The 15,138-nt window shown below is 45.6% G+C and overlaps 1 protein-coding gene across 4 annotated transcripts in view; it reads left to right on the forward strand.

The window, feature by feature from the left end:
• Nucleotides 1-15,138, forward strand: part of cntn1a (contactin 1a) — a 52,912-nt gene that overhangs the window by 34,751 nt on the left and 3,023 nt on the right. For all 4 annotated transcript variants that reach the window (XR_002170915.1, XM_019893400.1, XM_019893399.1 and 1 more), the window contains 17 exons: nt 281-459; nt 1,010-1,105; nt 1,943-2,149; nt 2,226-2,325; nt 2,616-2,797; nt 2,944-3,068; nt 3,441-3,558; nt 4,167-4,314; nt 5,575-5,702; nt 7,008-7,180; nt 7,562-7,685; nt 9,835-9,996; nt 11,287-11,436; nt 12,310-12,380; nt 13,191-13,425; nt 14,231-14,334; nt 14,440-14,629. Coding sequence is in view for 3 of the 4 variants with exons in the window: in XM_019893400.1 (XP_019748959.1) it covers nt 281-459; nt 1,010-1,105; nt 1,943-2,149; nt 2,226-2,325; nt 2,616-2,797; nt 2,944-3,068; nt 3,441-3,558; nt 4,167-4,314; nt 5,575-5,702; nt 7,008-7,180; nt 7,562-7,685; nt 9,835-9,996; nt 11,287-11,436; nt 12,310-12,380; nt 13,191-13,425; nt 14,231-14,334; nt 14,440-14,629 (2,492 nt within the window). In the remaining variant the exon portion in view is untranslated. The remainder of the gene's footprint in view (nt 1-280; nt 460-1,009; nt 1,106-1,942; nt 2,150-2,225; nt 2,326-2,615; nt 2,798-2,943; nt 3,069-3,440; nt 3,559-4,166; nt 4,315-5,574; nt 5,703-7,007; nt 7,181-7,561; nt 7,686-9,834; nt 9,997-11,286; nt 11,437-12,309; nt 12,381-13,190; nt 13,426-14,230; nt 14,335-14,439; nt 14,630-15,138) is intronic.

The raw sequence follows: 15,138 nt of genomic DNA on the forward strand, positions 1-15,138 counted from the left end.
CAAAAAGGAGCGGCACAATGAAATGAATTGCAGCGTCAGACCCTGACGCACAAACTGTTGAATTACCATACATTCTATTTAATCACGCTATTACTTTATAATTTTATTTGTGTGTGGACTGTAACGGATTAATAGAATTTCCATTCGTTTGAATGTGAAAAGATGATTTGAGGTGTGAAAGTGTTAAATATGAGAAATAACAATTCAACCGCGCAGCGTGTTTCTGTCTGCCACGTTGTGCGATTGCAATCAACTGACCCGGGTTACTTTTTCCTCGCAGATGGAGGCTGGAAGGTGTAGAAATCGACCTGAGCGCTGACCACAAACACTACACATTGTCGGAAGGCAACTTGATCATCAGCTTCCCCGTTAAAAACCAACATGAGGGGAGGTACTCCTGCTTGGCCAGCAACAAGTTCGGGACGGTCGTCAGTCGAGAAGCGTCGGTCCAGTTTGGATGTAAGCTTTGTTCCTAGTTTTGAATGAACTGCAGCTGTTTGATGCTCTTGAGGGCATTAGAAGACCATGACAGTCGTCGAGTCTACTGGAGATAAAAGTATGGCTTGGCCAACTTTCTCCTGCTCTGCTTGGAGCATGTAACCCTCCAGTCTATATATTTGATACGTTTTCTATAGATGTCGATAAGATATATGAGATGTATTTCAGCTAGTAAAAGGTTACTTTAGTGACTGATGAACAGACTTCTTCCTCACGTGACTTTCTCTTTGAAATTTCCCTTTTTTTAGCGACTTTGGATGGGCAAAATATTAGAATCGGTGCACGATGACAGTGAAATTATACACGGTTACCGATGACCACCACAAAACTGCAGTTCAATGAATACTTCGCTGACAAATGTCAACATTACTGACTTGGTGAAGGCAGATTTTGGAATACTGATCTTATATTGGATCCTATTAGGTTGTGGGAGTGTACCTAATGTTGTGTCTAATCATCTGTTGACATATTTGTTGAGTTTTTTTTTTAAATGTAATTCGTTATTTCTCAGATTTGGACCTTTTCTCATCGGAGGAAAGGGAGTCTGTGTATGTCAAAGAAGGACAGGGGGCGGTTCTTCTCTGTGCTCCTCCTCCACATCATCCAGGTGAGCAGGATGAAGAAGATGCCATGGTTAAGGTTGTGATCGACCCCAAAAAAAGATTTTCCAGTGCCGAGACCAATTATCAGTCGACAAAGAGGCCCATATTTTGAGCCGATATTTGCGGAGAAAATAAATAATGGTATCAATGTTTTTAAGTAATACAAACTCTCAACGCTTCATTGCGTTTAAATGCCTTGAAGTACGTGTTTACTCATCAGCTTTTCAGATTTGCTTTTTCAATCTTGGAAAATAGACATCTTTGTTTTAAAATTCGAACAAGCATCGCAATGAACTTGCAGGCTAAACAGCATGTCTTATGGAGAAAGTGTACCAAAATACCAAACACCAGCCCGGCCGATAATCGATCCGTCACGACGGGATCTAATCCTTGAAGTCGTAATCAACATTAAGGTTCCATGTTTTACCGCATTTTCTGGAACATATTCGCTTCAAGGTTATTTAGTTTATGCGTCCTGCGTATTCAATTACAAATGGCGTCTTGACTTAATTTTCTGTTGCTTCATATTTGAAGCGGAATGAATACATTCGTCTCATCCCCATGCTTTCATTTTCATGCAAAAGCAGCAGACATCTCTCGATTATCCCGCCCCAAGCCAGGAGAATTAAACGATTGTAATCTGAAAGGTCAATAAATGAATAATAAATCCTTCTCACTGTCAAGTAAATGTGCCCCCACCCCCGCACTTCCCCCCAAAAATGTGCACCTATTCAGACGGCTCACAGTGAGTTCATGTTGCATTCAGAGCCTCGGCTATTTCCAGAGTGGTTGCTAAGCGTCCGAGAAAGTGATTGACAGGCGGGCGTTTTGCATCTCTGCAGCCGACCTGTCGTTCCGATGGATCTTCAATGAGTTCCCCACTTTTATCTCGCTGGACAAAAGGCGCTTCGTCTCGCAGATAACGGGCAACCTTTACATCTCCAAAGTGGAGGCCTCGGACAGCGGCAACTACTCGTGCATCGCGTCCAGCTCCTCCATCTCCAAGAGTGTCTTCTCCAACTACATCCCGTTGGTTCCCCTCAGAGAACGTCAGTACTCTCACTTTTCATCCGACCCGATTCTTTTCCCAGCTGCACAAAAGAATTCAAGTTCTGCTTTCCTCAGGTTCAATCAGGAAGTATCCGGCTGACCTCAACGTCAAGTTCCCGGACACCACCACTCTGGCAGGGCAAAACATCACTTTGGAATGCTTTGCTTTGGGAAAGTAAGTTGATTAACAGGTAATGCGTGTAGCTTTCATCGTAGTTGTCGTATTTTGCGCGCCGAAGTGCACTGCATCCCATTGAGAGCCGTTTCTAATATTTTGGTTGTCTTATTTAGCTCCATACTGTATGATCCAGTGCAATAGCGTTTCACAGCAAATTGGGGCAGCAGCAAGAAACTTGTCTTCAGTCCGAACTGAGTGTGTTCCTACGAGACTGCAGACCAGCAAAATGGACGTGAAACAGTCCGCAATGTCTACGTACCGGTTACAATATCTTGGTCTTTGTCCAGCCCCGTCCCAGAGATCCGCTGGAGGAAATTGAACGGAGAGCTGCCCCCCAATCATGAGGTGCGCATGGCGGGGGCTCACCTGCATCTGTACAACGTGCGGCCGGAAGACGGCGGCTCGTATCAGTGCGAGGCCGTCAACTCCAAGGGAAAGGACTACCACAGCGCCCATTTGTCCGTGGAAGGTACGTCAGGGCTGTCGAGTCCCACTTCTTTTCTTGCTGCACTCAGATTCTGCCCTTGGCCTTGCCGGTCTTGGTTTCTGCATGATTTTTTTTTCCCCCCCCCTTACTTTAAGCTTATGCGTGTGCTTCCCTTCCACGTTTTCCAGCTTTTCCTGTATGGGTGGAGCACATCAGCAGCGCAGAGGCAGACCTCGGCAGCGCCTACGCCATGTCATGCTCAGCCAGCGGCAAACCCGAACCACGCGTCCGCTGGCTGAAGAACGGAGAGCCGGTAATGTTCGAGCTCACCCTTGGAACGGATATTGAGCCGGCCCATTGTAGCTTCGGCGGTCCAGCCGCCGCTGACACACAGCTGGCACACAGAGAGACAGCTTGTGAGCATGTCAAGAGAAATTCTCTGTTCCCTTTGAGCTGCTGCCAGCGTAAAAACAATTAAAATAAAAGAATGGCGCACCAGCAGCGGAGTGGGGGTGTTAAAATATGCCACTGATAAATTCATGAAGGGTTCTTTCAATCAAGTGAGCATCCCCTCATCCGCACGTGTCAACATCCGGCCGTTTGATTTGCGGCCCTCTGCTCGCGGATGCCATTTGGAACGTTTGCTTTAAATGTTGACTTAATGCCTTCTGCTTATTGCGCACAGTTGGACAGGAACGAGATGACGTTCAGCAGCTTGACGTTTGAAGACTCCGGGATGTACCAGTGCATCGCTGAGAATCCTCACGGGGTCATTTTTGCCAACGCGGAACTGCGTGTGTTCGGTGAGTCCCGAAAGCAGTTTGTAATGTCAATGTCAGCTTTACACTGCAGGTCCAAGTCAGTAGCCCAATTTAGATTTCTTGCCCGAAAGCCTGTTTTGTGGTAGTTTATCAAAATAACTATAAAATAAACAAACTACAATTTGCTTTCTTGATTGACCTTGGTGGGTTGAAACAATGAAAGTTGAAGAATTTTCAAGCGGCTCTTGTTTCCTTCCATATTTCTGTATGTGGCCCTTGACTGAGACACCCCTGGTCTAAGTGTTCATGAAAATATTATTCCAAGTCGTTGTAACGTTATGCAAGTCGTTGTAACGTTATGCACACTTTGAGCATTAACTCTGCACCTAAAAATCGGGAAAGTGTAACCAAAACAAGTTAAATACAACTGAACTCGACTTGGCATTACTTTTTTTTTCCACGTACCACTAGAATGAGCCCGAGTACCGCTAGTAGCACCACACTTTGCGAATTGCTGCCCTAAAAGGTTTTACAAACCAGTTAGGCTCAAGGAAAACTCGACTGTAAATTGTCCATAGGTGTGAATGCTAGTTTGAATCGTTGCTACCAATTCCTCTTCCTGACTGTAATTCCCTCCTTCCCTCTTCCAGACTGCGCTCCCACCTTCGAACACAACCCCGTCAAGCATGCCCTCGCTCCGAGAAACGGCCGCGTGGTGATGGAGTGTCGACCCAAAGCCGCCCCCAAGCCCAAAGTCTTGTGGAGCAAAGACACCGAGCTGCTGTCCAACTCCAGCAGGTGAACGAGACTCCTCCCACAAAACGTCCTCGACTCCCCCCAAAAAAGGCTGCCGTGCGGTTTATGCCTCTTCTATCTGGGTCAAAATACCACACGGGATGAGTCGTACCGTCATGTGACATTTCGGGGATCGAAATAAGCTGCGGATTTCCGAATTGTGAACGGCATGTTGTTGACGTGGTTTTCCTGACGTTAAGCTCATCTTGATGGGTAAACCCCGCTCTGACAAAACAAGCCTAATCTGGAGGGAGCTGGGAGACCCCCGACAGTCTTCCCCGCACCCCCGCACCCAACGGGTGGGATTCAAAACGCGGGAGGAGCGGCGGTCAAATTACTATGCAGCATATGCCCCTTAATCGCCTCTCTGGCGTGGATGCTATTTTTCATGCATGAGGTTGAAATATGCAAAGAAAAAAGGGAATCTGACGTCTCTTTTCTTTTTGCCTTCGGCTCACTTTCACCCTCACGCGCTTCTATTTTCCAACTTTATTTGAGGACCATCACATATTCGAAGCACTTTTTATCAGTTTCTTTTCCCTCATCATCCACATATGGAATGATACGCAGTGGAGTTTTAATCACAGGGTCTGCATGTTTTAGTGGTGCATTCAGATACGAGTGACACGACCCACAAGGTTTTCGAGATACTTTTTTTTTTTTTTTTTGCTTTGACCCTTGAGCAAAAATGTGACGCTTTATGGTGGGAAGAAACTCGACCCACTTCTCAATAAGTAGTATTTTGGCCGATAGCAAACAATTTGTTCAAAGAAGAGGCTTCATGATATTTGCTGCCACTCCCAGTTGAAGTTTACTGTCAAACTAAACATGAAACTAAAACGACCACATAACTTTGCTTTGAGGTCTGCTCGCATCATGCGAACACAATTGGAAAATGCAGGCTAATGACTTGCTATGTGGTGCTGTTAGAACACTTTTAAGCAACGGATATTTGAACACAAAATGGTGCAGACAAATATTGCAATACCTAAGGACATATATTCTTTATCCTCCACAAAGATTGACTATTATTGCTAGAAGCTATCTGTGTCACTTACAGTAAAGTACAATATTATAGAGTACTGTTTTCCCGATCATAACACATTACAAAAATAATGGAAGGAGAAGCTGGAATGGATTAATGGCATTTCCATCCATTTCAGTGGGAAAAGGTGATTTGAGTGTTGCCTTACGAGGGTGGTCACGGAATGAATTTAACTCGTATCTAAAGGCCCCAAATGCTCTGTGGCTGTACCTTTTCAGGATGTTCATCTGGGAGGACGGCAGCTTGGAGATCCTCAACGTCACTCGCACGGACGAGGGCAAGTACACCTGCTTTGCCCACAACGACAGGGGCAAGGCCAACAGCACGGGCTCTCTCACAGTAACAGGTACATAAGTATGCTTACCCCCCCCCTTATCTGGTCTCTGCCGCACAGTTTGAGCAATGTTGGCCTTGGCTGCGAAATCATCACTCTTACGCTGTCTGACCTTCACATGCTGACTGATATGAAAGAATGACACTTGGAGAAACTACTGTGACGGCCTGGACGGATGCGAGGAAAGCTTGAGAAGAGATCTAATGCGATATAAGCAATCATTGTGTTCTATATAAAGGATATCATTAGCTTGAATGTCAAGTCATTGTACTGCAACTGTGGACGCCAATATACAATAAGACCTGTGAGGCTCGAGGGCCTACACGCAGATCTTTTCTGCCCCCTTGTGGACAACTGCGCATACAAGACTAGTCTGCCACAATGCCACCCCGCCCCATCCTCTCCGCACGCAAGAAATAGACTTTAGATTGGGCACGGATGAATTTTTTAAGATAGACAGACACACAAGCGCATGTCACAAAGTCAAAATATGCTATATTTTAATTTCTTGAGGTGATAAATAAGATTAACTTTTCGATGATCGTCCAAATATCCAAATTAGAGGTACAGTACATGTGTGACGGGCGGCCACTACGGACTGTGACGGTCCGCAGCTCCACGTCGCTGTCGCTTCAATAACACTAACGCCGAGGTGGATTTTGCGGCTTTTCTTTGATCGCAACTCTGCAACACAGTACGGCAGGAGCATTGGTGAAGCCGCATTCAGTCCTGTACGTCGCTGCACAACAAACAAGCACTTGCTATCAACTCAACGTGCAAACAACTTTCACTCGACGAAACGTACATTTTAATAACAACACAGAAAGCACTGTAACGAATTGAGTACACCACACAGCAGAAAAAGAAAAAACAAAGTGAAATATTCTTATAAAATTGATCATTCGTGTGACCCATCAACTCGATGTGACTCACCAATGCGACTTCCGCGCAGCTCTGCCTGATGCTACGGCGGGAAGCAGTTGCCACACTGTGCACTGTTGCGTCACTTCCGTCATAATCCGCGCAGTTACCGCCATACTTGTTGTTTTTCATTTACGAGCCTTTCTGAATTGTGTCGCAACATTTGTTTCTGAACTATTATAATACTGAAACGTTCTGGAACACCTCATACATAATTCCAGTCGGCACTTTGTACGAAAATACTTGGCAGTGAGTGTGAGCGTGTTTCAGTCGTGTATCTCAGCAGAAAAAAAACATTAATTTAAACATCATCATGTTTCATTTGTGTTGATGAGAGAGCATTTCAGTACTCCTGAATTCTGTCCTGACGGCCCCTCGCGTCCGTGCCCCTCACAGACTCCACAAAGATCACCTTGGCCCCCTCCAACGCTGACGTCAAAGTGGGCGAAAACGCCCGGATGCAGTGCGCCGCGTCACACGACTCCTCCCTGGACATCACCTTCATCTGGTCCCTGGACGGCCGAGTCATTGACCTCGACAAGGACAGCCAACATTATGAACGCAGCCCGGTGAGACGTGATATGGATTTCCACTCATTTGGAAGTCCCCTGCTCTAACCGTGCATTTTATACAGCTGAATAAAATAGCAAATTCTGATAGCATCCATTGATTCAAACCTAATCGCTCCCTCTGCGGAGTGGTGGTCAGCACAGTGGACACTTGCCGCACACCACATTGGAATTTGATGACTTCTACAGAATGTTTTTTTTTTTCTTCCGCTCATAAAATGTGGTTCGCTTTGATTGAATATGGTTGAGAAAATATTCCAAAGAGTATTTGACTCTCCAAAATGAGTTTAGCACACGCGTTAACCCTTAAAACGATTGAAATAAAATTTTCACCTCATGACGAGTCACCGAAGTTCCAACGATGGCTGTTGCTTTTTGCAGAATGGAAGCTCGGATGGCGAGTTGATGATCAAGAGCGCGCAGTTGAAGCACGCCGGGATTTACACCTGCGCGGCACAGACGACGGTGGACAACGTCACCTCCTCTGCCAGCTTGGTTGTAAGAGGCGAGTCGCGCTCTTGCTGCACAAATACTTAAAACGAGGGCTACAAATGGAAAACTAGTGATGTGTCTGTTCTTGACACCGCTACCTGACATCATTAAATAGAGATGAAGTTTGACAGGACTTCTCTGAACTACAATCTATCGGTGGGCTATTTAAAAAACTTTGTCATGTACCAAGTACAACATGATTGATGGGAAACTGAAATGATCGAGGGGGGTCACAATTTTGCACCGGTGCTACTGGGGGTCTTCTTAACCAGGTGTGTCACAAAAATTCCATTTTAAAAATGGACAAAATAAGTGAATATCTGCAAAATACATACCACAAAATAACCACATAGTGTGATTTTTTTTCTTAATTATTTGTAAAAAAAAAAAATCCCCTTTGTAAAGGGCTCTTGGATAAAAATTAACTTTTCAAGGACAGCACAAAGCTGCTGAACAGCAAACCAACATCAAGTGCAAGAACGAATTTTCTTTTCCACAAAAATTTATATTATTGAGTTACTATGTTTTTCCAATATGTCATTCCAAGTCTGCAAAAATTTTTTTGCTTGCTTAATAATATAGGCCAATATATCTTGACCCCGGTTTCTTGCTCCCCTCAGTTTCCCCTGTCGTAAAATTGGTCTCCAAAAATAAACGGACATACTCATAGTTAGCTTCCCGCTTATGGGCGTTGGAAACTGTCGTGTTCATGCTCTGATTTTTAAACGGCCCTCAGTTTCCACCCAAAATTTCTCTCCCAAAATGAACATACATGCAACGTCGGTCTACCTCGGTGGTGTGCTTCAGCACTTTGCTGTGAAGGCTCATTTTCTTGCAGCCGGCACCTTCTTCTTGAATAAAATTTGCCTCACGACAAATGTCCGCATGGCACGAAATTATTTGCTATGCAGGACTTGTTTCAACTGACGCCTTCAGTGGTGGCGCTTTAAGTAGTTACGACGCTAAGTGCCGAAGCACCGCGCCATGGAAGGGAGACGCGGAACGATGATAACGTTCCGCTCTTGATGATTCCTGATCGTCATCATCACGTACCTCACGGTGAGTGACAACTGACCTTACAGCTCCTTCTGCTTTTCCCCAAAAAAGGAACAAAGGCGATGTGTTCACTGCTTTCACAGCACGGTGGCTGTGCAGTCGCGCAGGTGGACGCGCACAGCAAATGACTGTGAGGTTTCTTCAACACAAACCGTGACTAATGGAGGCTTAAAATGTCAGCGGCCTGACTGCCGAGAGGCGGTGTTGAAGGATCGACATTTATTGTGTCAGGATTAGCTCCAGGAAGACGGTGCAAGAGTACGGGATTGTACGCTGGCAGGACAGTCTCTTTCTGAACAATCCCTTTTATCGGGTCCAGGACTTGACAGTTTTGCACAAATTCGTCAAAAAGACTTCATCTGTGGTGGAACTGCTCCAGATCTTTTGACGCCACCGTCCAGGCCTGTCCGGAACGGACCGCCTAATTGCCTTAGTCATCTCGGTTTACGTTCGGGAGGTTATTGGTTGCGGGTTTGGAGTGAGGCTTGTACTGTAGCTTTGCTATCAGGGAATGGTATTATTTTTTTTTTCTATGTTCCAAGTGGAAGAAATGAGTGAAACGCACGTGCCTGTTGAAGGGCAATTGTTGGTCACCTCAATTGGGCTCGTGTCAGTTTTTCCAGAAGTCTTCACCGATGGCTTTGACTCGGTGTGTTTAACTTGAAGGAACTTTTACAAACAAACGCGACACGCCAGTCTCCACGGTATGGGTTGCAAAGATCCTAAAAATGGATCATGGACTTTCGAAACGCTGGAAATGGTCATTATTCCATCCAGTCTGACTGTTGAAAAATTAATTCAAAACGTTAAGCCGTTGCGAAATTGGAAATGAGGGTGGGCGTCTCCTTTCTCTACTTTCATGAGTCTTACGAATCCATTCCGCAGTTCGACTTGTCCAGCTCGTATCTAAAATGCGATTGTGAACTAAGACTTTTGCACATTGCTGCGCTGTATTTGTCGACGTATCGCGGCGAGACGCCTTTTTTCAGCTGCTTGAAAATCATCTCCCAAGTGTTTGATTTTGACATCGGGCGAGGTGTGTAAAACCTCTTGTTTTCCAAAGCCATCAGGCGACACTAACTAATTTCCTCGGACTCTCAACCCAGGACCCCCCGGCGCCCCGGCGGGGGTGCGAGTGATGGAGAAAAGTGACAAGAACGTCACGCTGCGGTGGAGTCGCGGCGCAGACAACCACAGCCCCATCTCCAAATATACCATCCAGTACAGGGACGCCTTCTTTCCGGCCGCGTGGAGGAACGCCACCACATGTGAGAACGCCAAATAAACAGGGCTACCTCCATGCTCATCCCATCGCTTTGTCATAACAAACCGGCATGACACCTTGGAAAAAAAAAAAATGGTTTTCAAAAATTGATGGTCTTTATTGTTTCAAAGGAAAAATATTCCAGTTCACTAAAGTAGGCAACGCAGATGCTGTGTGTAATTTGAAGGCAACATTTTCGCTGTCGATGGACTGTTATTGGCTATATTTAGCGCAAGGCACATGAATCCAGTCATCACTGTATATTTATAATACTGAAGCAGACTTATCTGTGTGGGAATGAGGACTTTGAGCCCTATTTTTCTGCCCAGCACAAGTCTTAACATTTCTTTTTTGGGGGATTTTCTTGGACAGAAGCAGGTAAAAGGGGGTGTTTGCGCCGTTGTGGGAGGGAACGCAGTTGACTCGTTTGCCATCCACTGGAATGGCAAAATTCAGCACAGAGAGGGGTGTGGGGCCCACATGACATGAAGTTGCTGGAGATCGGTGCCCGAAAAGTACATTTAAAAGGAACGACAAAAACATTTCCACTTGCGGATGATATAAAGTGGGCCACCGTGCAGTGGGCACTGGGTGCCTTTGACATCACATCATGCATCTGTGTGTGACAGACGAGATGTATCACTTCAACATGAGTTTCTTGGCAAATAGCAGTGGATTGGTTTCACACACAAAAAAAACAGCAAATAGGCGTGCCCAGCATCGGTCTTAACTGTGCGCATGGGAGGAGTTTTCTTTTTTTGGGGTATTTTCTTGGACAGAAGCAGGTAAAAGGGGGTGTTTGCGCCGTTGTGGGAGGGAACGCAGTTGACTCGTTTGCCATCCACTGTAAGCGGCTCTTCTCATTATCTTTAAATTCAGCACAGAGAGAGGTACGGGGCCCACATGACATGTAGTTGCTGGAGATCGGTGCCCGAAAAGTACATTTAAAAGGAACGACAAAAACATTTCCACTTGCGGATGATATAAAGTGGGCCACCGTGCAGTGGGCACTGGGTGCCTTTGACATCACATCATGCATCTGTGTGTGACAGACGAGATGTATCACTTCAACATGCTTCTTTGGCACTTTCCGATTTTGACAGGGTTTTAACACAAACATGAATAAATGAGTTTATTGGCAAATAGCAGGGGATTGGTTTCACACACAAAAAAAACAGCAAATAGGTGAGTCGATGAATAGCAAATTGTGAATAGGTGGGATTTCACTGCACATGTTCTGAAGGACCCACCATCAATTTCCAGAAGTTTTAAAAGTTCGATCTTGTCTTTGTAGCTCCACCAGACGTTGAAGGCAACGCCGAGACGGCCACCGTGGTGGACTTGGTGCCCTGGACTGAGTACGAGTTCAGGGTGATGGCCACCAACACATTGGGCACGGGTGACCCGAGCGTCCCCTCTCGCAAAGAGAAAACCCTGCCCTCAAGTAAGTTCATGTGAATGACTCAGGGAAAAAAAAAAAAGTTCATGGAATGGAAAGGTGGTATTTCAGGCCAGCTTTCCATGCTGACTTCTTTGGCACTTTCCGATTTTGACAGGGTTTTAACACAAACATGAATAAATGAGTTTATTGGCAAATAGCAGGGGATTGGTTTCACACACAAAAAAAACAGCAAATAGGTGAGTCGATGAATAGCAAATTGTGAATAGGTGGGATTGCACTGCATATGTTCAGGAGTACTGAAAGTTCGATCTTGTATTTGTAGCTCCACCAGACGTTGAAGGCAATGCCGAGACGGCCACCGTGGTGGACTTGGTGCCCTGGACTGAGTACGAGTTCAGGGTGATGGCCACCAACACGTTGGGCACGGGCGACCCGAGCGTCCCCTCTCGCAAAGAGAAAACCCTGCCCTCAAGTAAGTTCATGTGAATGACTCAGGGAAAAAAAAAAAAGTTCATGGAATGGAAAGGTGGTATTTCAGGCCAGCTTTCCATGCTGACTTGCATTTGTTTTTTTTTTCGTGTCTTGAATAACTGTTTGGTCATGATGAATATCGCAGTAAATACAAGTCGGCCGGAAAGGCCTTTGCGCTGACCTCCTATGCAAGAAGCCCGAGTGACCGCACAAACCTCCACAAATGAGCACTTTGAGGAAAGTGTGTTCTGCATTTCAAGTCCACAATGAAAATCACAGACCCTAAAAAAAATATATATATACACATATAAATATCAGTGATGATAGTGTTGCACTTGGCACGACGACGAGATATTGAGAAGGATGTCGTGGTTACTTAGTTACAGTCTGTGTGGGTTGGAATGCTTTGCATGTCGGCTCAGGGTTTTCACCCTCCTGTCGTAGGTCCTGTGGTGGCGCCCTCAGATGTGGGTGGAGGTGGCGGCGTGAACAGAGAACTGACCATCACGTGGACGGTAGGTTTGGACATCTCCGTTTTGGGGAGTGAGTTCACAAGTTTATGCTGAAAATGGTGATGGGCTTTCTATTCTTTTTTTGAGGCTATTTCCAAGCAGGCCTCGATATGATCGGCCGCTTGCCCAGTGGAGTAAACGAGTTGCTTCTATGAAATTAATTGGGGCCAGTTGTTTTTTTTTTTCTTCAAGCGAGCAGAAACGGGAGGGATGCGCAGGTACACATGGAGGAGGGGGCAGGAGCAAGAAGAAAGACAACATGGATGCCTTTTTGCTCTGTTAATTGTGCATTGCCTTAAATGTTTTTGTTTTTTTTAAATGGCGCCACCATGTACTAGTTAGCCCCAAGGACACCATGAGTAGTGACGGGACACTGTGCCTTACTAAGAAGAATTCAAACAGAAGACTAGTTAACATTAATGAACATTAGCTCTCATTTATTTATTTATTCAAACTTAACATAGTACACATTCCTTAATGTACCAAATATTCTATATTCTGTTGAACAACACAATATATTCCATTCAATGGGGGGGGAGATGCAGTTTTTAATTGACCCAAATAATTCAAAAATGGACATTTTAGAGCTGTAATTGTAATCTTGTGATAGCATGATACCGCAAAATTTTTGGTCACATATATCGTACTGTTAGAATTTAATATCGGCTCGTGTATACTCACAACCTTAATGGAGTCGAGAAAAAGGATGGATGGATTGTTCCTAATGTAATCCATGAGATTCTTTTTTTTTTTTCCCTCACTACATGTTGCCAACAGCTTCTTGCCATTTTTTTTTTTTTTGGTCTTGACCAGCCTGTCCAGGAGCAGTACTACTACGGGCCGAACTTTGGTTACATCGTGGTCTTTAAACCTCGAGCTGGCGTCGAGTGGACACAGGTGATCGTCTCTGACCCGCAGGCCAAGCGCTACGTGCACAAAGATCCGTCCATCGCTCCTGCAACCGAGTTCATCGTGAAAATCCAAGCGTTCAACAGCAAAGGGGAGGGACCCTACAGTCAGCCGGAAACCATTTATTCCGCGCAAGACGGTGAGCATCATCCGGCACTCTGATGTCATAGTGAGATCATCTGTCGGAGCGTTTAACCTGTCAGGTTTTGAGCACAAAGTTCTCTTGCGCAGATGTGTGGAATGTTAATACCCGCTTTGAAAGCGAGCGCCATCTTCTGCCCTCGCCTGATGCCGGGGGGGTTTATCGAGATATGTGTACCTTGAACGGTTATTAACCTCCACTGACAGACTGTTGCGATAACCACTCTCATGCAGAATCAAGTCGGGTTACCATGGGAACACTGAAGAGCACACCATTCAGGGTTTTCCCGGCCCAAATTGAGCCAGTAGTGAGATCATTCGGACCGTTTTCACACGTGCGTCTGTCGTGGCCCCCCCGTTGTCTCAACAAACAACTACCCGGCACCCAATTTACTGCCCAGCGCAAGTCTAGCACAAATTGCAGTCTCCCATTCCCACGGGGAAAACCCCTTGGAAGACAATCCGTTAAAGGTACATAAGGAACTTGCAAGATCTCCACTTGCGGATGAGTAAAGTTGACCGTTGCGAATTGGGCACTTGGAAACTGCCTTCAGCCCCCTTTTGTGCGTTTGTGTGTGCGACAATAGCCTCACAACATCTTAAGTGTGGACGGGGGGGGTGACTTTCGTTGTATGTCTGAGCGAGGCGAATTCGTCCAGCGACTACCGATTAAAACCACTGGCTCTGCGTTCTGTAGAAAATAGAAAAAAAACGTGACTTTTAAGATTAAAATTGCATCTTGTGTCAGTGTGACACTATCCAACTCCAAAAATGGCGGTTTTGATCGATGTGTTTTGTTTTAGTGCCCACTGATGCTCCTGGAAGCATTGACGGGAAAGCGCTTTCTGCCACCGAAGCTGTTGTGTGGTGGTTCCCCATCACGCAGAGCAACATAGACGGATACCAGGTCGGTGTTAATTACACGCATGCACATGACCTGAAAATACACGTGAGACCCTTGACGGGCCAAGACACTTGACTTTCACTTCTGCACCTCGCTTTGGGGTCTCAGGTGAAGTATTGGCGAAAAAAAGAGGACAGTGAAGGTGGAGCCCACAGAGTGGTGGTGTCCGGCAGGGAAAACCATACCAGAGTGGACGGAATGAAGCCCGACTCCCTTTACCTCATAGAGATCCGGGGCTATAATTCTGCAGGCTACGGGCCGGCCAGCGAGCGCCTCGAGATTCACACCAAGAAACCACGTACGTTTGCGATGACGAATATGATGTTGTATACGGTGCATGACTTGTCTATTTGCGTTGTCCAAATCAACATATTCAAAGTGTATAACCTTTTTTGTGCTTGATCGCTAACGTCCAAAGATGGCGCCAAAGCTGGAGCTGAGGGATGTCCGATACCACTTTTTTTCAGACCGATACCAATACCAGTATTCATTTTTTGAGTACTCACTGATACCAAGAACAGATACCTCGTATTTTAACATCAAGACTCTCACAGTATAGCGCCAATTATTGCCGAGGGGGACTTACTCAATGTCAGACTTTATTTGCCTTAAGTATTGGTGGCTAGTATCGGCAGCCTCTACAAGTACCCAACACGTTAAACTGATACCTGGTATCAGCACACGCCCATCCTTACCTATGCTAATAGGAAAGTAGTAACTAAGGCGTATAGTGTCATAAGGACTTTGCCTCCTGAGTTCACCTCCACCTTCACGACTCTTTTTTTTTTTTTTTTTTTTAACTTCCTC

The sequence above is a fragment of the Hippocampus comes genome, unplaced genomic scaffold, assembly GCF_001891065.2.
Source record: "Hippocampus comes isolate QL1 unplaced genomic scaffold, H_comes_QL1_v1.1 scaffold62, whole genome shotgun sequence".
NCBI lineage: Eukaryota > Metazoa > Chordata > Actinopteri > Syngnathiformes > Syngnathidae > Hippocampus > Hippocampus comes.